Source organism: Papaver somniferum, chromosome 2 (genome assembly GCF_003573695.1).
Source record: "Papaver somniferum cultivar HN1 chromosome 2, ASM357369v1, whole genome shotgun sequence".
NCBI lineage: Eukaryota > Viridiplantae > Streptophyta > Magnoliopsida > Ranunculales > Papaveraceae > Papaver > Papaver somniferum.
Genome location: NC_039359.1, coordinates 158,260,291 through 158,283,825, shown reverse-complemented (window position 1 = coordinate 158,283,825; position 23,535 = coordinate 158,260,291). Strand labels below are relative to the sequence as shown.

The 23,535-nt window shown below is 36.9% G+C and overlaps 3 protein-coding genes across 6 annotated transcripts; 1 reads left to right on the top strand and 2 right to left on the bottom strand.

Moving 5' to 3' along the window:
- The first annotated feature begins 3,649 nt into the window (after positions 1 to 3,649).
- LOC113352332 (putative F-box protein At1g47730) lies at positions 3,650 to 4,387 on the top strand. Its single transcript, XM_026596163.1, has one exon. The coding sequence runs from the start codon at positions 3,650 to 3,652 to the stop codon at positions 4,385 to 4,387; it is 738 nt and encodes a 245-aa protein (XP_026451948.1).
- A 2,024-nt stretch (positions 4,388 to 6,411) lies between these two features.
- LOC113349557 (eukaryotic translation initiation factor 5B-like) lies at positions 6,412 to 9,815 on the bottom strand. The gene is made up of 5 exons (XM_026593531.1): positions 9,304 to 9,815; positions 7,621 to 8,332; positions 7,278 to 7,356; positions 7,013 to 7,192; positions 6,412 to 6,908 (listed from the first exon to the last, which is right to left on the bottom strand). Exons 1-2 carry the CDS (start codon positions 9,613 to 9,615, stop codon positions 7,811 to 7,813), a joined length of 834 nt encoding a protein of 277 aa, XP_026449316.1. The 5' UTR covers positions 9,616 to 9,815; the 3' UTR covers positions 6,412 to 6,908; positions 7,013 to 7,192; positions 7,278 to 7,356; positions 7,621 to 7,810.
- Positions 9,675 to 15,280, bottom strand: LOC113349556 (neurofilament medium polypeptide-like). 4 transcript variants are annotated; one of them, XM_026593530.1, is made up of 4 exons: positions 13,941 to 14,077; positions 12,861 to 13,330; positions 11,370 to 12,035; positions 9,675 to 10,453 (listed from the first exon to the last, which is right to left on the bottom strand). In XM_026593530.1, exons 2-4 carry the CDS (start codon positions 13,299 to 13,301, stop codon positions 9,797 to 9,799), a joined length of 1,764 nt encoding a protein of 587 aa, XP_026449315.1. In that variant the 5' UTR covers positions 13,302 to 13,330; positions 13,941 to 14,077; the 3' UTR covers positions 9,675 to 9,796. The 4 variants fall into 4 exon arrangements, with proteins under 4 accessions (XP_026449315.1, XP_026449314.1, XP_026449313.1 ...); XM_026593529.1 differs by having other exon boundaries at positions 12,861 to 13,480; positions 13,941 to 14,071; XM_026593528.1 differs by having other exon boundaries at positions 12,861 to 13,425; positions 13,941 to 14,038.
- Between the last annotated feature and the right edge of the window lie 8,255 nt (positions 15,281 to 23,535).

Sequence of the window (23,535 nt, the reverse complement as noted above, 5' to 3'; positions counted from 1 at the left end):
ATATCAAGTTCAAATGTTGATACACCTCTGAAGGTACCAGACATGTCGTAGCTTTCTGATAATCAATGAACCGAACACCAACTGGGAACAAAGCAAGGGATTCTCATCTTTCCATCGTGACTCGGCCTCCCTGACTTCATCTCGATCTCGTCATCACCACGATCAAATCCAGCAATCACCGGAAGTATACCAACATTACTGCCATCATGAACAGCATCCCTGATGAACCAACATCTCAATTACTGGCATAACTCTTCATCACGAGCTCCTATTTCTCCATGTTCTACTTCATTAGTCACCGGCGAATCTCCATCTTTAATCTAACCAGTATCAAACAGAAACCATGACTCTTTTCTCTCGAGTTTCATTATATGCCATCAGTATTGGCAGCACCACCCTGTCGTGTCATCACAAACTAACGACTCTTCATCTTCTCTGTTTTCTTACTCGAGATCTTTCCAAGACTCCATTGCTGACATTCATCCGTAAGGATCCTTTCTTATTAGGGTTCAAAAAATTCAACTCATGAAAAATCAAGACCAACGCTTCACTTTAAAGTTCAAAAAGTTTCAATCCCAGTGCTCGCAATTCTCGTACACTATGTTGTGTAGGCTTTGTTTTCTGAACAGTCTTTCCGAGATAATCTCCCCTCCTTTCTTTCTCAAGCACCGACTGATATATCTGAAAGTGTCCCATCTTGGTTTAGTACGCGACGTACGTACACAAACCACTTCGTATTCCTTCTTAAGCGGATGGAAGTAAAATCCACAGACACGGACAGGAGTATATCTTCTAGGATCAAGAAGTACTTGCTCGTTTGTAATCGGATTCCAAATACAGAAAACCGATGGACCAAGTAGATCCAAGCTTGTTGCAGCCTTAAAGTTCTCAGCTGTACCATCTTCATAAATAAAAAGTTTGACGACATTGCCCACGTATTGCGTAAGAGATTGGATCACAATGGTGGGAGTAATAGCTCTGAAGCCTCGGTCTAAGTGCGCCCGAATGAAATTGTCTTCTTGGCGTTGGTCCAGTAGTTTGATTTCAACTGATGCCCTTAACTTCTCCAGGGCTAGCTAGCTTAATGAAAAAGGATACGTACTCCTCGCTAGCATGATCACAGCCGTCTGAAAAAAAAAACGTATCTTCCAATCATAACCACCAACTGCGAATTTACCACTAGACTTGTATTTACCAACTCCCATTCCTTTGCATGAGAATATCCGTTTATCTTAAACTCATGAGAACCTTGCACAGTCTCATAAAATAACTGCGATGAAGAAATCTCCGACTTTGAAACTCTCGGACTTTTTGCTTCGTTAGGGGCCATGATGATCTTTAGATATTGAAACTGACAGAGAAAAATTGTTATTAAAAAAAAATTCTTGTCTTAAGATTGTTGGATAATAACAATTAAAAATTAATCAATCAACTAATAATATAAGAGGCACTTATCTGTTTTTTGTGTGTTCTCCTTAGTCAACTGTTAATGTCTTGAACATCCTGTTAAACACCATGGAAACAAGGAAACGGTAATGGTAGATTGAGGCGCATGTTCAACATACTGTCCTTAAGACAAGAATTCCCGGCTACACTTTGAAAAAGATGATGCTATAGCCCTACGGGTACATCTGCCTCCAAGACACAACAATCTTAACAAGCTTGAATAGCACATTCAAACTTGTCCTTCTAGAACTTGGCAGCGGAAAAACTCACGAATCGTTAGCACTTAAAACCCTCGTATCAAACATCGAAAAACGAAGAAGAAGTACTCAAAAACACACGGGGATATATGAGAGGTTTTTCTATATATAACAGCAATAAAAAGAGGTTATACATATATAAAACCCTAACCCAAATCCAAAAAATATATAGTAAACTTATCCCGTAAAAAACTAAGAGATAAATTTGGAAGGTGTTTTTATTTTTTTGGAAAAACCTTTTTATTAGTAATTTTTATTCACATAAAACTGTATTTTTTCCAACAATCCCCCACATGAATAAAAATACGATAAAACACGGAAAACAAGAAATATCACGAATAGGCATAGGTGTCCATAAGGTCTTGAACCTTTGCTTAGTGAGAGGTTACCTGAACTACTTATTAGCCAGTGTCCATTAGGTCTTGAACTGTCTAACATTTGGTGTAACTCGCGATAACAACCACACAAGATATCTCCAAGGTTGCTGCCAAGCTCCGCCGTTGTGTCCATTTTGGCCCTGGACGTCTTGTTTCTCATAATGCTCTAGAGAATCATCTCATATTCTCATAGAAAGCGACCCACTTCCTCATTCAGATAGGTGAGTTCCATTAAGAGTGTTCACTGCTACACCCCACTTCAATCTTAAATTGAAACTATGGAACTCATTAAGACTTATTAAAAGTCACCCTTCACATGCAGTCACACTATCACATCTACACCATAGGGAAGGGACAGAGAGAATATAATTCTCTGATAGTGTTTACCTTTACCTACCATAAATTAGTTGTCTCATTCGAAACCTTGATCTTGGGATCTCCAGTCAGCAAGGTTGAGTATTCTTCATGGCAAGTTTATTTTATATGAGCTTAAGTCTCATTCCCCCTCGATGTATAATTACGAACTATCTCTTTAGAAAATCCTTTCGTCAAAGGACCACTAATTTTTCTGTTGACTTCCCTAAGTCTGTGAGGTTCTCTTTTGACTTTACATGTCTACTGAGACCTCTTTTTGACTTCACGAATCAACTAAAATTACTTCATTAAAGAGTATAGTTGTCTTACCGAATTATCCTTCTTCGAGTATGTCTAGACTTTGTCATTGCTCATTTACTTTAGACTCACATGGTCAATTGAGTTTCTGCAATGATGGCCACAGGCTTCGGTCACAGAGGAATATCTTCTAAGAAACATCTTAGTAATCATTCGTCTTCCTCTTATGCTTGAATTAAAGCACACGAACTTTGATTTCTTCAATATACAAGTTCATCTTGTCTGTTTTAAGGACTTCCTTAGACAAACACTCCTTAAGAGGATACACACATAGGCTAAGATTTTTCATCGCCTGAAACAACAACATCTCTTAAGGTCAGTACAATATGTATTACATACACAATTTAAGATGTACCTCAAGTATGACAAGTCATATCACAAGTCTCTGATCAGATTATCCCAGTAATTCTTTTGAGATACTAGTGTGTTTGTATACACCTGCTATACTGCACATTTACAACACACATTAACCGCATCGAGTTTGACAAAGACTAATTTCCTTCAGAATATCTTCTGGTTCACTTAGATCCTTTAGATCATATCAATCAACTTGGTCTTTCAGTCAAATCGTAAATATCACATGTACTATTCACTAGTACATTCTTTATAGCTACCTCAAAATTAAGGTTAGTGCAATATATATCACATATTTGTAATTAAACATGTACCTCATGCATTCCAATCTCTCGACCTCTAATCAGAGCATCCTGGTGATTTCCCAGGGTAAACGCGGATATGCACATCTGTTTTACAACACATAAACACGTTAGACAGAAACTATGTCCTCAAAATTTCTTTTGATTACTTACTGATCCTTTAGACCACGTTAAAACACATTAGTTTCCTGCCAAATCTTCAACATCTAAGATTTGTTAGTGGATCAAGTCTAAAGTGTGCATGAATCTTGAGAATAATAATTGCGTCGTAAACATTTTAGACGCACCAACATGTTATTTCGGTTTCCATCCTGCCACCAAGAAACATAAAGCTGTTTTCGTGTGGTGTAGAGGTAGATTCCAAGATTTTCCAGTTTGCGAGGTCTTGACAGTAGGGGAGGATAATGCATGGAGAATAATCTACGAGATACTGCCACACAATATCTACGAAAATATCTCTCAGTATGCAAATGGTTCCATATATTGGCTTGTAGAGTGTCGTTGGATAATGGCATTTGATGTAGGACGCGAGAAGTTTAGGGTGATCCCAGCTCCCGAATTCGGAGAGTCACGATTCCAAATGTTCTCAGAAGTGGATGGGTGTCTAGCCGTCATATGTCCAGATAGAGAAATAATCAACATGTGGATACTGCATGATCTAAATAAAGAGAATTGGACTCAAGAGACTATCAAACTTCCTTCTAATGAGATGGAGAATTGGTGGGTTACTTATTTTCATTCCGTTGCTGGAACTGACCAGATGATCTTAGAAACCTATAGAGATCCTGGCGAGTATTTTGGCTTCAGGAGGGATGCAAAGCTTGCCAAATTTTATCTTTATGATCGTAAACAGAAGACGTTCAAGAAGTTTGAAGTCGGCGGGGTTTCCTTCTTAACGGAACGGAGCACAACTGATTGTATCTCAACCTTCGTAGAAAGCCTTCTGCCTGTTCAGAAGAAGTTGCAGTATTCCCCGTGAGCCAAGTCTCCAAGTGAATCTACTTTCTTTCTTATGTCTAAAAATAAAAGAAAATTACGTAAATGAGTAAATGACAGTTTCTTAAGAACCTTGAATACTCAGTAACTTATATTTGACTAAGCATATTTTAAGCAGGATTCTCTTATTTAATTCACATCTGTTGTTTTTATTTTTATATTTATCTTATAAAGATATAGTCTCTCCTCCGTTTCTGAAAAAGAGATACTACCACTATATTGGTATAACTGAATCCGCAGCATCCAAAGAGACAAGACTATAAGTATGAATTGTTGTTGTGTACCCATCTTTTTCAAAGCTCTCCCATTCAAACACCTTCCAAGTACCTAAATGTAGATTGTAAACGTACCATTTACTATATAAGTTCAAGCCAGGATATGCAATGAATTCTCCTTTATTCTTGATGTAGTCAATTTCTCTGAAATATCCCAAGTGGTGGGGAGACGTGATTGTGTGTTTCTTATCCCAACATTTGGTAATGTAGTTAAACACCCATATAAACGCCACTTCAGGAAGAGGGGATTCAGGGGAAGACGACCAAGGATCAAATAAGCCTAATTCCCCATCCAAATCAATAAGTTGAAACCGGTTGTATCTTCTATCCAGTTGAGAATCATAAGATGGCTTAATGACTTCCATGGTGCTAAACTCCTCAGTTTCTAAATTGAATGTCAGTATTGAGTTCGATAGGCTAGGGAAAACACCGTTCTCCGCCAAATACACGGTACAATGCATCCAATAAAATGTTCGGTTAATAAGTACAGGCCATCTTCTTCTACTTGGAGGATAAGAGCACCAACACTTCTTCTCTGCTTAGTTCTTAAACTGAGAATTTGATAGACCGAAATCTTCATACCAGCTAACATACGTACACAAATCACTTGGTACTCCTTTTTGAGTGGATGGAAGTAAAATCCACAAACCCATGTCTCTCGGTTGTGAGGACTTAGCCACCTCATCGGAGTAAGCACTGGAATAGGACACGGCGGGGAAGTCACAATGACTTGTTCATTTGTAATCGGATTCCAAATACAGAAAATCGCTGGATCCCACATCGTATTGAAACCAACCGCAAATAAAAAATGGCATCTTGCAATTCCATGAACTAAGATCCAAGCTTGTGGCCTCAATGTTTTTGCGATATCCATTACAAGAACTACCGTCAAAAAGGAAAAGTTTGATGTTATTGTCAACGGATTGCATACGAGAGCGCGCAAGTAGCCGGGCGTTGGTCTAGGTGGGTACTTATAAAGTACGGATCCGTGGTTAAGTGATATAATATGCCATTTGGGTTTGTTTGCTGCCAGAGCTGGAAGTCTAGTAAGTATGTTTGTGATGATATCACAAGGAAGATCAGGGATGGGACGAATCTTCTCAGCTGCTGGAACAGTTCCATAGACTTTTGAAAGAGGATGTGCACAGTAATCCTTTGCTGCAAGTCTAGCAAGAGTGTTGGTGATGATATCAACAGAAGGAATAGGACCCTCCTCACCTTTATTTTTTGTTGACAATAAATCACGAAATTTATCCCATAGGCTTAGAACCCAAGCAATGCATGGTCCGCATGGATGTTGGTTACCCATTGATCAGATATGTAACTCAGTGTGGTTATACCATTCAGAGAATACAATATAGTTATAGCTCCGGAGTCGATGAATATAAAACAACCCACACAAAAATTCAAGGACTTGGAGTTCTAAAAAGAGTCGGATTCTTGAGTCCTAATGAAAGAGAATCAAACACCAACACTTGTTGGCTGCTATGACCACAAATCAAGTTCGAGGAGTAAAACACGTTACCATGTGATCAGAGACAGACTCAGTATCAGTTATTAGCGAGTAAGGCTTAGGCCCAATGACACCACACTTCTGATAGGCGCGAATGTTTGAGAATTCAAAGCTTGTATTAAATTTGAGATTCAGTATTCACCCCAAGTAGTAAGTGAGTGAATGGTTGGTTGAAATTTTATCCTGCCTTAAAAACAATTTTTATAACAAAGAAAGTTTTTCAGAATATTATATTTGTGTACTGACACCAGAATTGTTACCACTAGTTCCGGACAATCTGCACCAACACCTAAAAAATCATCCAAAGTATAAGTGGCAAAATCACTATTACATGTCTAAACTACTAAGAAATCGAAAAAGTATTCTGAATGATACCATGAGCAGATAAAATAAAGAATGACAATGACAATCACTTATGTCACTTCTACAGCAGCTACAATACAAGAAATAAAATAAAAAACGGACTTGGTTCCCAATCATAATGAATTTTGCAGCCCAACTCAGAAACAAGAGAAAAGATACTTGGTCAGACTCCACTACTTCCCTAAAATCAGCATACCACATATTTACTTTCCCTTAAAAGATAGGTAGTGCCTTCCTGTATCTCTTAGGCTCTCACATATTTACCCTCCTTGAACACTGCATTACCTTCTTTTTGCCAGCAGCCACAATTTTCTCCCCATCGTCCATGTCCCACGAATCCACAATTCATTATCCTGTCGTACATGACATCAACAGATAGCTTAAATAGGCGAAACCAGAATACACTTTCAAATGCCAAAGAGCAGAAAACAGATTTGGTCTTTAACACCCCACCAACCTTAACAAAAGATACAAGCTCAACTTCATAATAGACAGTTGAACCAGGAGGAACAACAGCAAGCTCCTGGTGAGACCCTAAAGAGCAAAAAGCATACTCGGGCATAATAGTCACCAGCGCCAACTCACCTTTTTTCACAGTCATTACAGCTTTATCAAATCCATCCATCAATAACTTTACCTGATCAACAAAACAAATTTGTTAGTCATCTCTATGCCAAGCACAAGAAGTAATAGCACACAAAGAGAAAATGACTGAGCAGTACCGTTATCTGTCTTGAACTTGAACCTTGTGGCCATATTTCAAAACTACCCTTCTATCTTGTAGCTTGCCAATCAACTTCACTAGAAAAACAAAACACAGGAATTCGGAATATTTCTCACTTTCAACATCACAGGAGATCAAACCTACTACATACAGCATGTATTCTTCATCTTGTCAACATGTATGAGGCAAGTGACCAGTAGACACATAATTTTAGTTTTGGATGGAATAAAACAAGCATACATACAGATAACATGCTAAGAAGAAACAATAATAAACAAGAGGGCCAGGTAAAGACTGTAATTTAAGTTGTAAATTCAGATAATCTACAGCACATTTTGTACCTGCCCCAGGTCAGGAGTTTCTACATCATACTTAATCGCAAACGTCTTCTAACGCCTTTTGACTTTCTTCTAGATTTCCACTTAACTGGAAGCAAGTTTCCTCATGAGGCACACTTGCTTGGAAATCTTCTGATACATTCTTAACCGTAGGAACAGCAGGAATCTCATCTTTCTCCTTAGACTTATCCTCTTATTCCATCTTCGCAGCATCGCCTTGCACTTCCTCTACTTTTTTCTTAGACTTTTTCAAAACCTTCTTAAGCTTTTTGACTTTCTTCAAATCTTCCTCCTTATCTACTTTCTTTTTGATCGGACTTACTTGAGTACCTTCTGATACTTTCCCCGCCATAGGGACAGCAACAATCTCTTTTTCATCCTCAAAGTTATCCTTCTCTTCTTCATCAAATTCTGTATTTGGATGACATCTTTTCTCCTTTATTGCAGCACCCCCTTGCACTTCCGTCACTTTTTTCTTTGACCTTTTCAGAATCTTCGTAGGGTTTTTGGATGTCCTGGATTCTTCTTCCTTTTCCAACTCTTCCTCTTGTTCCACAAGATCCCTTGATGAAGCTTTCTTCTTGTGTTTGCCAGCTTCACTTTTGTCAACAACTTTTGTTACCTTTGGTAGAGCAACTACACTCTCTGTAGCCCTTTCTGGATACAAAGTTACTTCTTCACTTTGTGAGTCCTCCTTTGCACGCATATTAGATGCCTGGTTATAAATCAAATAATCAAATTGAAAGTATATAAAAACCTACACTGAGAGAAGGAAATACACAGATGCAAAACTGTTGATAAAAATATGTTTGAATACGTAATCAAAACACAGCGGTGATCTATCGTCAATTAAACAACATTGGCTCGAAACTCTTTCTGGCATAAAACAAAAGGATCAAGTGACTTTAAAAAACTCTAAATAATTCGTACGATAGATGTCAGGGTTAAATTAATCGGCAAACACAAGTTTGTGAAATGGAAAAGTCCACAGCAGAGTTGAGCGGCCCATAGCCCTTAGTTATTAAGATCTGATTCTTATGAATAAGTAGCGGTTATCTATTAAAGTCATCCATAATAGTAACTAAGCATCCAGGTCGCAGGAAATCCATGGAAGAAGCCTGTACAGCAGAGAATGATCTGACGCAGTTTTAACTTAAGCTGACAATTTCCTCAACAGCTTAACCAAGTTCCAAGTGGAAAAATAAGCATAAGAGCTTTCCAGCTAAAAAAAAAAAGACAGAAGTAACTGAACACACACCTATCTTGATTCTTGCCATTGGAAATACAAAGACAGCTTGATGGCAGCCAACACACAGTCCTAAACTGCTTAAGACTGAACAGCAAACCACACATACCTTTCCTAAGATGTGCTTCTTTTTGTTTAACAACCAGCGTCTGGTCATCCCATACAAATATTCTAGATAAACATATTAGACACCAGAAAGTTACTTCCTACACTCTGTATTCGTCTTGTAAACATGTATGAGGCAAGTAACTGATACACACATAATTTTTGTTTTAGAAAGAATAAACCAAGCTTACATGAAGCTAACATGCTAAGGAGAGGCAGGAATAAACAAAATGGCTAGGTAGATTGTGTAATCTAAGTTGTAAATTTGGATAATCTACAGCATATATCATTCATTAACTGAACAAAGGAATACTAAATAGTGAGCTATCATATACCTGCAACAGTTCAGGAGTTTCTGCATCATGCTTGATAACAAGCTTCTTCTTAAGCCTTTTGGCATTCTTCAACTCGTCCACCGTATCTGAAGGAACATTCTTCACCAAAGGGGTATCAGCAATCTCTTTAACTTCCTTGCCGTTATCCATCTCTTCCATCTTTGCACTACCTTGCACTTCCTCTATTTTTTTCTTTGCCTTTTTTAAAACCTTCTTAGGCTTTTTGACTTTATGAGACTCTTGCACCTTATCTAAAACAACTTCCCTCATGAGCAGACTTGCTTGACTGTCTCCTGATGCATTTTCAGCCATAGGAATAACAACAATCTCCTCTTCCTCCTTAGACTTATCCTCTTTTTCCTTCTTCCCAGCATCACCTAGCACTTCCACTGATTTTTTCTTGGACTTTTTCAAAACCTTCTTTGGCTTTTTGATTTTCTTAAAATCTTCCCCTGTATCTAAAGTTATTTTCCTCTTAAGCGCACTTACTTGACTACCTTCTAATACTCTCCCGCCCATTGGGACAGCAACAATCTCTTTTTTCTTCCTCACACATATCCTTCTCTTCTTCATCAAATTCTGTATTTGGATGACATCTTTTCTCCTTTATTGCAGTACCCTCTTTTTCCTTCTTCCCAGCATCACCTAGCACTTCCTCTGATTTTTTCTTGGACTTTTTCAAAACCTTCTTTGGCTTTTTGACTTTCTTAAAATCTTCCCCTGTATCTAAAGTTATTTTCCTCTTAAGCGCACTTACTTGACTACCTTCTAATACTATCCCGCCCATAGGGACAGCAACAATCTCTTTTTCTTCCTCACACTTATCCTTCTCTTCTTCATCAAATTCTGTATTTGGATGACATCTATTCTCCTTTATTGCAGTACCCCCTTGCAGTTCCTCCACTTTTTTCTTTGACCTTTTCAGAATCTTCCTAGGCTTTTTGGCTGTCTTCGATTCTTCTCCCTTCTCCAACTCTTCTTCTTGTTCCACAAGATCACTTGATGAAGCTTTCTTCTTTAGTTTGCCAACTTGATTCTTGTCAACAACTTCTGCTACCTTTGGCAGAGGCGCTACACTCTCTGAAGCCGTTTCTGGACAGAAAGTTACTTCTTCGCTTTGTGAGTCCTCATTGGCACGCATATTGGATACCTGGAAATCAAAAATCAAATTTTAAGTATATAAGAACCTCTACTGAGAGAAGGAAAATAAACCCCGATTTATGTAGATATAAATAATAGAGAAATAAGTTTGATTGAGTAATCAAAAGACAACGGTGATCTATCAGCAAATTAACAGTATTCGCTCGAAACCTTTTTCTAGCATAAAACTAAAAGATCAAGTAAAGAGCATTTAATTTCTGATAAACAGGACTTTCAAAAACTTTAAATAATTCATACGACGGATGTCAGGGTTAGACTAATCTTAATAAGATTTGATTCGTTTGAATAAGTAGCTGTTATCTATTAAAGCAATTCATAAATGAATAGTAACTAAGCATCCAGGTCACAGGAACTACAAGTCCAATTGGGTATAACAGGGATTGATCTGACACAGTTTTAAGTTATGATGACAATTTCCTCAACAATTTACCAAGTGCCAAGTCGAAAAATAAGCACAAGAGCTTCCAGCTAATAAAAAACCTATCTTGATTCTTGCCATTGCAAACTCAAAGACAGCTCGATTGCAGCCTACACACAGTACTAAACCGCCTATGACCGAACAACAGACAGCACATACCTTTCCTAAAATGTACTTCTTTTGGTTTACAACCGAAGTCTGGTCATCCAACACAAATGTTCTGGAAAACGTATTAGACACCAGAAAACTACTTCCTACACCCTGTATTCTTCTTTTGGTCAACATGTATGAGGCAAGTAACTGTGCAAACATAATTTTCATTGTAGAGAGAATAAAACAAGCATACATGGAGCTAACATGCTAAGAAGAGGGAATAAAAAAAAGGGCCAGGTAGACTGTGTAATCTAAGTTGTAAATTTGGATAATCTACAGCATATATCATTCATTAATTGAGCAAAGGATTACTAAATAGCGAGCTATAGTATACCTGCAACAGTTCAGGAGTCTCTACATCATCCTTGTTAAAAAACTCCTTCTTAGGCCTTTTAGCAATCTTCGACTCTTCCACCATAGGAACAACAACAATCTCCTCTTCCTCCTTAGACTTATCCTCTTCTTCCTTCTTCGCAGCATCACCTTGCATTTCCTCTACTTTTTTCTTAGACTTTTTCAAAACCTTCCTAGGCTTTTTGACTTTCTTCGAATCTTCCTCCTTATCTAAAGCAACTTTCCTCTTAAGCCCACTTGCAAGATTGCCTTCTAATACTTTCCCAACAATAGGGCCAACAACAATTTCTTCTTCTTCCTTAGACTTATCATTCTCTTCCTCATCATATTCTATGTTATGGTGATCTCCTTTCTCCTTCTTCGTAGCACCACCTTGTTCATTATCCACCTTTTTCTCTGACTTCCTCAAAATCTTTCTTGGCTTTCTGGCTTTCATTAATTCTTTTTCCTTCTCCAACTCTTCCTCTGATTCCGCAAGATCACTTGATGAAGCTTTCTTCTTAGGTTTACCAGCGTCATTTTCATGAACCAGCTTTGCTACCTTCGGCAGAGCTGCTACACTCTCTACCGCCCTTTCTGGACAATTTGTTACTTCTTCACTCTGTGAGTCCTCCATGACACACGTAATAGATGCCTGGTTATAAATCTAATGTAAAAGAGAGAAAATATTTCAGACCAACTTTAAAGTCATTGAAAAATATGTTTTATCAAGTATTTAAGCTACAGATGTATCTACTAACAGTATCCGCTCAAAACTATTTTGAGCATAAAGCTAAATGTAATCAACAGGAGAACATTCAATTTATAATAAAACGAGATTTGTTATAACTTCAAATCATTCATAAGAAGACGGATGCGATGATTAGACTAATCATCAAACACCATTCTGTGAAATAAAAAGAGTCCACATGAGAGCTGAGCGGTCCACAGCCTTTCATTATGAGAGTAACAGACATTAGATTTAATAAGTAGCAGGTTATCTATTAAAGTTATCCTGGATGCAAACATAGTAGCTGAGCATCAAGCATCTATAAATCCATGGATGACACCTATACCACAGAGAATGACCGATGGAATTTTTATTTCAGCTGCCAATTTCTTCAACAATTTACCAGGTGGAAAGTCCTCGTGTTTCCTTTCCAGCCTAACCCAACTTGTTTGAGAGTAAAGGCTTCGAAGAAGATTCAAACAAGCAGATATCATGAATACAAACCGATTAGACGCCAGAAAATGACTTCCTTACCCAGTTTTTTTATTCTAGTCAACATGTAAGAGGCAATTAACCGATACACATAATTTTCATTTAGAGAGAATAAAACAAGCATCCATGAAGCTAACATGCTAAGAAGAGGGAATAAACAAAAGGGCCAGGTAGACTGTAATTTAAGTTGTATATTCGGATAATCTACAGCATATATCATTCATTAACTGAACTGAATAAAGGAATAATAAATAGTGAGCTATGGTATACCTGCAACAGTTCAGGAGTTTCTGCATCATCCTTGTTCACAAACTTCTTCTTAGACCTTTTGCCATTCTTCGATTCTTTCACCATGGGAACAACAACAATCTCCTCTTCCTCCTTAGACTTATCCTCTTCTTCCTTCTTTGCAGCATCACCTTGCACTTCCTCCACTTTTTCCTTAGACTTTTTCAAAACCTTCCTAGGCTTTTTGACTTTCTTCGGATATTCCTCCTTATCTAAAGTAACTTTCCTCTTAAGCCCACTTGCAAGACTACCTTCTACAATAGGGACAACAACAGTTTCTTCTTCTTCCTTGGACTTATCCTTCTTTTCCTCGTCAAATTCTATGTTATGGTGACCTTCTTTCTCTTTCGCAGCACCACCTTGTACTTTATCCACCTTTTTCTCTGACGTTTTCAAAATCTTCCTAGGCTTTCTGGCTTTCATTGGTTCTTTTTCCTTATCCAACTCTTCCTCTGGTTCCACAAGATCAATTAACCAAGCTTGATTACAGCCTACTCACAATACTGAACTTCTTCAAACTAGAATAACAAACTTGGTAAAGTTATCCCTGTATGCAAACATAGTAGCTAAGCGTTCAACATCTACAAATCCATGGATGGCACCTATACACAGAGAATGATCGAATGGAGTTTTGATTTAGGCTACCAATTTCCTCCTCAACAATTTACCAAGTGGAAAGTCCTCGTGTTCCCTTTCTACCCTACCCAACTTGTTTGGGACTAAAGGCTTTGAAGAAGATTCAAACAAGCACCTATATTATTACTATGTCTTATCTTGATTCTTGTATTGCAAACACAAAGAGAGGCTGATGACAGCCTACTCACAGTACTGAAGTTCTTAAAATTGGGATAACAAACTAAACACATACCGTTCCTAATTTGCACTTTTATTTTTACAAACAAAATTTGGTCTCCATATAAATATTCTAGATAAACTAGTACAACCTACACAATGTATTATTCTTGTTGTCAACATGTACTAAGTTTTCAATTCAGATAATCATCGACGTCAGATTTCAAGTCAGTAAGTGAAGGAATAGTAAATAGTTAAGTATGGTAATACCTGCAACAGCTCAGGAGCTTCTACTTTATACGGCATCACAAACTTCTTCAAGAACATCTCCTCCCTGATAGTTAAAACTCCCCCCAGCCTACCGTCATGCTTGATCAAACCTTTGGAGATTAAAATTTTGTGAACAGAAATCCTTGGTATAATTCTCTTCTCCAAGCTATAACTAAAAACTCCTAGATGCTTAAGAAAACTCGATATACTATAACCCATCTGAGTCACAAGGTAATCAAGTATAGACTCAATTTTGGCGACAGATCTCGACATAAATCCAGGATATTTCATAACTGCATCCTGAAGTTGGTCTTCCGGCCAACCCCATTTCCTGAGTACATTCATTTTAGCTTCCAACGTAGTTTTCGAGCAAAATACCAACATTCTAATCCAACTAACAAATCCAGATGGAGTTTTATGTGAATCAACACCCATATCTTTAACATCTTGTACACGCTCTTTAAATTTATCAGTGCTAATCAAACATACCTTTGGTAATTGAGTCAAAAAATTCAATATAATCCTTTCTGGGATACCTTCATCTCTCAAAACCTGTACATTGCCGGATATCCTTTCCTGAATTAATTCTACTTGTAAACACCTCATATCGTTAAATGTGTTTCCGATGACCTTAAATGTGTCTCTATCGGTACCAACGATGCTCCTGATGAAATCGAACAACGGAATGATTTTGCCCTTCAACCCTCTGATTAGGATTTCTGGGCTACTTGTTAAGTACTTGACAAATTCAACACTAGAGATCTCTTTCGACATGAAATAATCGAGTTTTTGTTCGAGATGACCACATCTACCAGGTTCAAGAAATCCTGGTGTCTTGATGATGATTTTGGAGATATGGGGTTTAGTGAATCCGTGTGATTCAAGTGTGGTTACTATGGTCTCTAGATATGATGTGGTGGTTGTCAATGGTAATTTCTTACGAATACTCACAGCTCGATCTTCTGATAATCCACACGAATTGATGAGGTATGACACTACCGGTGATGATGAAGATGAAGAAGGAGAGGTGTCGGGATCCATGGAGGAGGAACAGAGTTGCTGCGCTTACGGTGGAGGAAATTAGGGTTTTAGTGAGGATTTGGGAACATTCTTCGCTCGGCTCCAGATTTGAGAGTCTAAGTTGGTTAATGTACACGGGGCTTTAGATGTGGTATGACGGATTATTTTCACAAGGCACTATGGTGAGCCTAGGCTGAGCTTGATTTATGGTTTTTGGCTTGGAGGTGTGGCAGCGAACCGAACCATGTGCAGCCCATGGTTATTGTGCGGGAATCCAATTTTCACCAAATTACATAAGCGTTCCTCTTTTCTAAAAAGATTTTTGACTCCAAAAAAAAAAAAAGTGAGCAAAATTATCATGTCTCGGTTTGAAAGGTGTTTCAGGTGGAATTTTTGTACGACATTATAAAGGTTTCTTCTCTCGGAGGTAGTTGCATTGCATCTTTTCAATTATGATTTGCATCCTCAAACGAATCAAAGGTTAATAACTCTAGTTGTAAGATTTCAAATGCAATTTTTTTTTTGTAATCATGATATTTGTGATCGTAAGTTGAATAATTGCACTGTATACAACTCGGTTATAATCATTTGAACATAAAGGCAGTTGCTAGTTATGTGAAGTATTGTGATGAACAGTTGTGGTGTTGAATTTGAATGCACTTAATTGGAATTAAAATTCTTCTTGTAAGGTAAAATGAAGCTTATGCGTGGGTATTTGAGAGCAACTTACGAGATCAATTTTAATTCAGCGAGTGATGATGAAGAAGAAGAATCTCATATACTCGAGCGACTGTTAAAATTGGAATCTTGTAAACACAAGATTCATTAACCGATGGCTAAGGAAATACAAACACACCAACGACTTAATCGTAATCGAAATACACATAACGATCAAATGATGTACAGTAATTCTACCTCCGAAGTAACTTAAATTCCAATACAATTTAAAAATGTCTAGTTATGAACCAAAATTTATTCATAAAAAATTTAAGAGAAATTCTTAAGATTTGTTCTAAACTGATTATCACTGGAAAGTGAAGTACTTCATAATTTAAGATCGGTTTATTCCACACATTGTTTTAGTAGCATTTTGAAGTTATAATTGTTAAGTTGGTCCCAATTACTTGTTGAGAACCTTGTACCAATTAACATTATGTTGATATACTAATGTTAATGGTGATTTTTCGACCGATGGAAAAGGACTATTTAGAAATCAGGGGAAAACTCCCATGCCGCAAAAACGATAGGCTAGTTCGAGGATGATTTCATAAATCTAGATATACTCTAGCCTCATGAGTACAGTCAGCTATCAACTTATATGAAGAGGAAATTGATCTTAAATATAATATATAATTTAGTCAAGATAAGCTCAAACTCCAGCAAGGATTAGGTTCAAGACGATGTTTGAATTAAAAAAAAAAAAAAATCTTAAGCCAGAGAGGCTCGGCGGGCCTAAGAGAAAGGTCTTAGTCGTCCTGAAGCTTCTCTCACTTCGAGAAAAAGAGCCTTCATAGCTCAACTCTAAGGATAATATCCTCGGTAGCTACACTTCGAGGCGAAGAGTCACACCACTCGTAGGTGAAGAGTCTCTGTCACTCCGCTTCGAGGCTAAGAACCTTCATCGCTCCGCTCTGAGGCGAAGAGCCTCCGTCGTTCTAATATGGAAAGCCTTTGTCATTTAGAGGATCGATTCCTCTGTTATGATCGTTCTTGGTCAGTATCTTAACCTATGTCACTTTGAATCTCTCGTCCAACCCAAGAATCTTTAACGTCGAGTCTTTGCGATGCAGTAGTATGAAACTTCACTAGGTGTGCCAAGCCTTTATCGTAGTCCTCTTTAGGCCAGGTTTTTCCAAAGCACCTCTTCAGGCCCCTCTTTGCCAAAGCGCCTCTTCAGGCCCGACCATGTTTTGTCCCCCCCATAGACGAATAGACGTACTTATCTCGCCATATACTAACGTCCTTGAAAATGAGAAGGTACCAAGTATGCCGCCAACTTTTTTGTTCAGAAATATGTACGGACAAACTTGTCACAATCAGTAGTAAATATTTGATACCTGATATGTAAACGAGTTTACTTGAACGATATTAAAAATCAATATCCAAGAATCACCTAATATGTACTGAAGTATATCTGAACCCAGTTCCAACAAGAGCATGTCTTGTAATCGATGTTTCAGGATATGAATTATCAAAATAAATCTTGTAGGTTCATCACAGTCTTTTAGGCTTAAAACCCGTCTAGGTTGATTAACGTACTAGGTGTGATATTTCTATTATAAAGATAAACAACTTAAATAATACACAAGACACTAGAAATTTGTTTAACGAGGATAACTGCAATGTGCATAATAACCCCGAGACCAGTCAAGAACTTGAACACCATAATGTATTAAGCCACTATAGACACTATCCAACTATCATACCTTGGACAGGAATGTAATTGAGATCTAATCGACCCTATGAGCTTCAATTTTGATCCTTTAAATCTCTTGGATCTTGCATGACCCTAAGCAATACGATTCAATAGCTGACTTCCTTTACAGGCCTAGGTGTTGACTTTTGATTATTCAGCCTCTAGCATAAATCTCATTTGATTCCTTCAGAAATATATTCGATAAAGTTAATAGAATTATATGCTTATGAGGGATCTTCAAGGAAAGAAGATATCAAGCAAACTCAATAATTATGATAACCTACTATCTTCAAAAGTTATAGAGATTCCTAATCGATTTCACCTCACAAGAACAATATAAAGAAATCAAACTAGAAGTGATTTAGATATTTATCTTGTGGAATCACAAAGTCTGAGACGAAGAGTACTTTTTGATTTATATCTATCGTTTTCCTAATCTATAGTATCAATAAGAACAAGATTTGGATAATAAGGATCTTTCATGTAAAATGTAGTCTGACCCGGCTTCACGAATCCCTGCATGAAGTCTTTCAAAGTTGTAAGATAATATAGTTTCACCATAAGAAACCTAGGTTTTGGAGGATGGTGTAGTCGCAACTAGAACACGAAAATGCCAGGATTAAGATTCTAATATGTAAGTCATAACTATATTTATATTGATGAACAAAGCGTGGTAGCTTACAAATAAAGCTAAGTTCATGGACTAGTTTCAGTGTTAACGACATACTTTGTCATTGAGCAAGCTTAACTTCTCCATATATATTGATCATGTAAACATGTGAGGTCATATGATCAGAGAAATTAATTGTGCAGTTAAACGTTTATGATGACCTTAAATGTGTCTCTATCGGTACCAACAATGCTCATGACGAAATAAAATAACATAATGATTTGTTTTTTTAACCCTCTAAGTGGAATTTTTGGTCTACTTGATATGACATTGAAAATTTCAAGACTAGAGATCTCTAAGTAATCGAGTTTTCGTTCAAGAAAACCACATCAAGCAGGTAAAAGAATCTGTGGAGCCTTAATGATCATATTGGAGACATAGGGTTTAGTGAATTTGTGTGTTTAAAGTGAGGCGACAATAGTCTCTAGCCATGATGTAGTTATAAAATTTAATCTCTCACAAATACTCACAGCTTTATCTTCTGATAATCCACAAAAATTCATAATGTATGACACTATCGATGATGACGAAGAAGAAGGGAGAAGGATAAGAAGAGGTGTTGGGATCCATGAAGAATGAATAAAGCAGTAGCACTTACAGTAAAAGAAAATAGGGTTTTAGTGAGGATTTGGGTAAGTCTTTAGATATGTTATGAGTAAAACCTGTATCACGGTTATGAGGTTTCTTTAATTTAAAAAACAAAGGTTTTTCAAGTTAGCTTGTATTCTAGTTAGACCGTTTTTCTCCTTCCAAGGATGATTAGAGAAAGCATTATGGTGAACCTATGGCTGAGGAAAATATATGGTTTCTCTGGCTTAGCCTAGGGAGGGGGGAAAACAACCACTATGACGCCAGGCTATTTGGGGGCAGAAATCTAGTTTTCACCCAAATTAAATAAGTGGAAACTCGATTTCCACCAAGCCAAATCTTGACTTCGACTCCACGAAAACTGAGGTTCCGGCCTGGAGGACTATGAAAGTATATAGAAAAAAATGCACATTTTCCTTCATTTCTTCGTTTCTTATATATCTTCTTCTCACTACGAGGAAAGTACTTTATATTGCAAGAACAACTAATAGTACGAAGTACGAACCCATAAATTTGGTCCAAGCATATTCTACACTTTGTGTCAGTAGAATTATGAAGTTGTAATTGTTAATATCGTTTGAGCTTAATTGTAAAGTTAAAATTGGTAATCTGGTATGACATTGTACGACACCTTATACTTTGAAAATGTTACTTACATTGGATGACGCAAATTGTTGGGTATCTTAACTTTTCTTTCCCAAGGTTGAATAATTTGCATCTCCGTAGAAGTTCGAACCTTGGTTAACCAGTTTTTATATTTCGTGTTGCCTTTCTTTGAGCTTTTTCTCACCTTGACTCAGGCTATGAAAATTTCTCAACAAGAGGTTACATATGTAAACACAATTCCTTTGGGGATATAACTATTAACTAATATGAGTAAGGTATTCAATTATATTAAACACCCAAGTCACTCATCAGAAAGCGAGTCCATTTCCAAACCTATACATAGTTAATCATTTATTTTGGGATTTAACGCAAAAGAACAATAATTATAAAAACATTAATTGACAGTATAAATGTCTTTTTCTTTTTCATTCTTTTTTCTTTCAAAGCTACAATTGATAGGCCATTATATAGTGATATTTGATTGACAACACGACACAAACAATCAGTAATTATTATTGTTGTTGTTACCTAATATTATATGGGATTGGATGACGAGGATGAAATTGTCTATTATTTGTCTTGGTTACATGCGGGTTTGGAAATTTCTTGTAGTTCCATGAATTTCTTTTTCCTCATTAGTCGCTCTTCAGGGAGGTCAGAGTTATAACCAGCGAGTTCCAATAATTCATTGGAGTTCATTGTTTTTTTGAGTACTTCATTGCATCGAGGGAAAGAACGCATTGCAAGCTTAACTGTGCTCCACAAAACACACAAAATTTAGTTATGATATGGTAGGAAATTGTTGCAAACTTACTAAATTTATGTTTCCATATTGATGCAATTGTGGTAAGCTAATTAGTTAGAGAGGAAGAGCCATGCAAAGGCCTGAGTAGATCAAGCCTATAATTTGAAGAGCGTCGTGGGGAATCAGAAGAAAACAATATATGATCGTGGAACAACAAGTGAGATACTTGTGTCCCGTTGTGGTGCACTTTAAATCCTTCACATGGACCATGCTCTTCTAGTTTAAGAATTATCTTACAAGGTGACTCCAAAACCAAAGTGTTGTCTCAATCCCCTTGAGTTTTTAAACATATATAAAGAAGGAGAAGTAGAGACACACACATGAATCCATCTACGCCACTTGATACAAAATCTTATATTTCTCATCATTGTATGATTTATCTAATAATACCCAACTGACCTTATTATATGCGTTCTCTACATCCAGTTTGAACACCCATCTAAACTCATTTTTCTTTATTCTCGAGTCAATACACTCGTTTGTCATGAGTATACCATCAAAAATCTACCTTTTTGCAACAAACGTCATTTGGGTTTCGCAGATCAAATTTGGCATAAATTTCTTCAATATTTATAGGGCGTGAGTAACAAATTTGTAGGACGTGTTGATTAAACTTATTGGACGAAAATCCTTGACATCTTCAATTTTGTCACTTTATAATGAGAGTACGTGATAAAAGTATTATTGGCTCCCAATCCATAAAGTTTTCATCTTAAAAAATATTTTAATAGTTTAATATAATCCTCCCTGATGATATTCAAGAAATTGTCATAAAACTTCACCGGGACCCATCCAGTCCAAGTGTTCAATTATGTTTCATAAATTTCTTTAATTGTTGTTGTGATTTCTTCGACACTTTCAATCCATGTTCATCTTAATCATGCCCTATTGTCCAAGACTTCTTGGAGATTATGTACTGTTGAGTACAATGTGGACTTCTCTATGCAAGTTAAGTACTTCAAGAATGTATCTCATTTTCATTTCTTCAAGAAAAATGATTCTACTTGGAGATAGAAAAGTATCAGAAATGAATTTGATTTTATAAAAAAAAACACAGTTTTTGGCCTCTTGGTGATGGTAAAAAAATCTTAATATGGAAGGATAAGTGGGTTGCAGTCTTCGATGGAGTTCCAGTTCCTTTTACCGCAACCTCTAATTATCAAGAAGTAACTCATATTTATGACAATTGCTGGAAATCTGATCTCATCAACAATATTTTTGACAACAACATTGCTTCTCTTATTCTGAACATGAGAATCCTTATGAGAAGCAAGGATAAGCTAGTGTGGATTCTAACGAAAAATGGAGTTTTTACAGTGAAGTATGCTTATCATGCTATATATAATCAGAAGTTTCATCAAGAGGTGGATATGTCACGAACTTCATAGAATTCCCTTTAGAAGAAGGTTTGGTCAATCAATGCCACTCCAAGAGCTAAGCTCTTTATCTGGAGGCGTATGAAAGATATTTTCCCACTTAAGGAAAGACTAAATACGAATTTCAGACAAGAAGATATTAAGTGTAACAGATGCAAAACTGTTGATAAAACTGGCCTGCATTTGCTTTTGTATAGCACAATTGCTAGGGAAATCTGGTTCAACATTATTGGATATAGATCCAGTGAAGGACAATGTACTAGTATGAAATATTGGATCTTAAGCTGGTTTGCAGCTGATGACACTATGTTTAGCAGAATAGCTGTTATTTCTTGGCACATATGGAATTGCAGATCGATGTGATTTGGTCTTCAAAAATAAACTCAGCTCCATACACCAACTTACAAATAAGATTAACCATTTTCTTAATAGCTCTGCTAGTGTTACCAGGGACACTCATAATGTAAATCTCTACTCCTATAATGCCTAAATGGTCACCCCTTTGGATGACTTTGTTAATATTAATTGTGACACTTCTTATTGTTCTATTATTAAAAATGGTGGTTATGGCCTAATAATAATAAATTGTGCAGGTAGACATCTAGCTTCAAAATCTTTCAGTGATGCTCCCGACTCTGAATTTTTGGAGTGTGTAGCTGTTTTGGAGACTGTGGAGTGGGCTATATGTTTTGGAGACTGTGGAGTGGGCTATATGTTAGAGCATTGCTCGGTCGAACTCGCATGTGTTTCTATATCAAGCATGTTTGTCAATATTAGTGATCAAAACTATATGTCTTGATTTCTAGTATACTTATGACTAAGTCTCGGTCTAGGATAGTTAGGAATAGTTGAGCTCCAGACTCCATGACGATTATCTTAAAAAGACGAAGAACTACTCAAGGAACCGGTGGAACTTCATCCAACTAAAAGGTATGTGGAGACTTGAACTCATCTTGTCACTCAAAAGTCTATCTACTCTATCTCCTACTCTTGAGACAACAGTCGTATAAGTATGATAGTTTTCATGCATATACACTTTCTATTTCGAGCCGAGTTTACTCGCCTATCTTTTTCTCGAAATACGTGTTGATAAGATTTTGCTTTAACCATCTTCATCTTTACCCATGACGAAAGTCATGATGACGTTTCAATTTTGAAAATAGATTTGATGACGATAGTCGATTCTTTATGTCTGACGACTTTTATAACATCTATGTAACCATCTTGAAGAAGAATGTTTCAATGATTGAAATGTAGAGTTGAGAATATGTAACCATCTATGGATGTAAGCATTTAGTGTGTTCGCACATTTTTGTATAAATCCATGTGTCGGAAACCAAGTGTGTGCATATGTATGCACGCTGTATTGGTTAAGGAGACAGGTTGGGTATGCGTACCCGTACGCATACTGGTAGAAGTTCACGTCCGTGAAATTATGCTGGGTTTGAAGTTTACGAACTCCAAAACCAGTCACCTTAGGTATGCGTACTGGCGGAAATTTTTCACTCGAAAAAGTCTGCTGAGTTTGGAAACTGAAACCAACTCAAAATCCGGTAGCTAAGGTATGCATACCCGTACGCGTACCCAAGCTGGTTATTTTTCAAATCGTTAGTTCATGGACTTAAACAATAAATTATAAGGAATGCAATGTTTGCAAACCGTGGGTATGTTGTTCATGAATTGATTCAAATAAATCAAACCGATTTTGTTTCAATTGTGTCTATGTATAAAGACCTAAGCAATTGAACAACTCTTGAACTAGTTCTTATGAGTCATTTGAACTAGTTATGAGAAAGATGAATACGGTTGATATGAAATCACTCATATGGCTAACCATTGGAAAACCATTTGTGAACCAACCAATGTACACGTTTAGGTACGGTTACTCAAACCTAAATGAATACATATCATTTGTGTGTGACAAACTAAGTTTCGATCTAACGGTTGAAAGATGTTAGCTTGGATAAATCAGGTTTTTCATCTAACGGTGAATATTGAATGCTTTGTTACCAAGGTAACTTGGATTGCAAACCCTAATTTGAAAACTATATAAGGAGGCATCTAGCAACTGTGCAAAACTAATCCCCACATCTCCTGTGTGATACTAGTTGGTT

Bases quoted from the DNA above. Each gene is read 5' to 3' on its own strand.
- LOC113352332 (XM_026596163.1), top strand. From the start codon at position 3,650: ATGAATCTTGAGAATAATAATTGCGTCGTAAACATTTTAGACGCACCA.
- LOC113349557 (XM_026593531.1), bottom strand. From the start codon at position 9,615: ATGGCTGAAAATGCATCAGGAGACAGTCAAGCAAGTCTGCTCATGAGG. The intron at 8,333-9,303 runs GTATATGATAGC...ATTTATAACCAG, and splicing joins AAACTCCTGAACTGTTGCAG to GCATCTAATATGCGTGCAAA.
- LOC113349556 (XM_026593527.1), bottom strand. From the start codon at position 14,981: ATGGATCCCGACACCTCTCCTTCTTCATCTTCATCATCACCGGTAGTG. The intron at 12,036-13,940 runs GTATTACCATAC...CTTTTACATTAG, and splicing joins AAGCTCCTGAGCTGTTGCAG to ATTTATAACCAGGCATCTAT. The intron at 10,454-11,369 runs GTATACTATAGC...TTTGATTTCCAG, and splicing joins AGACTCCTGAACTGTTGCAG to GTATCCAATATGCGTGCCAA.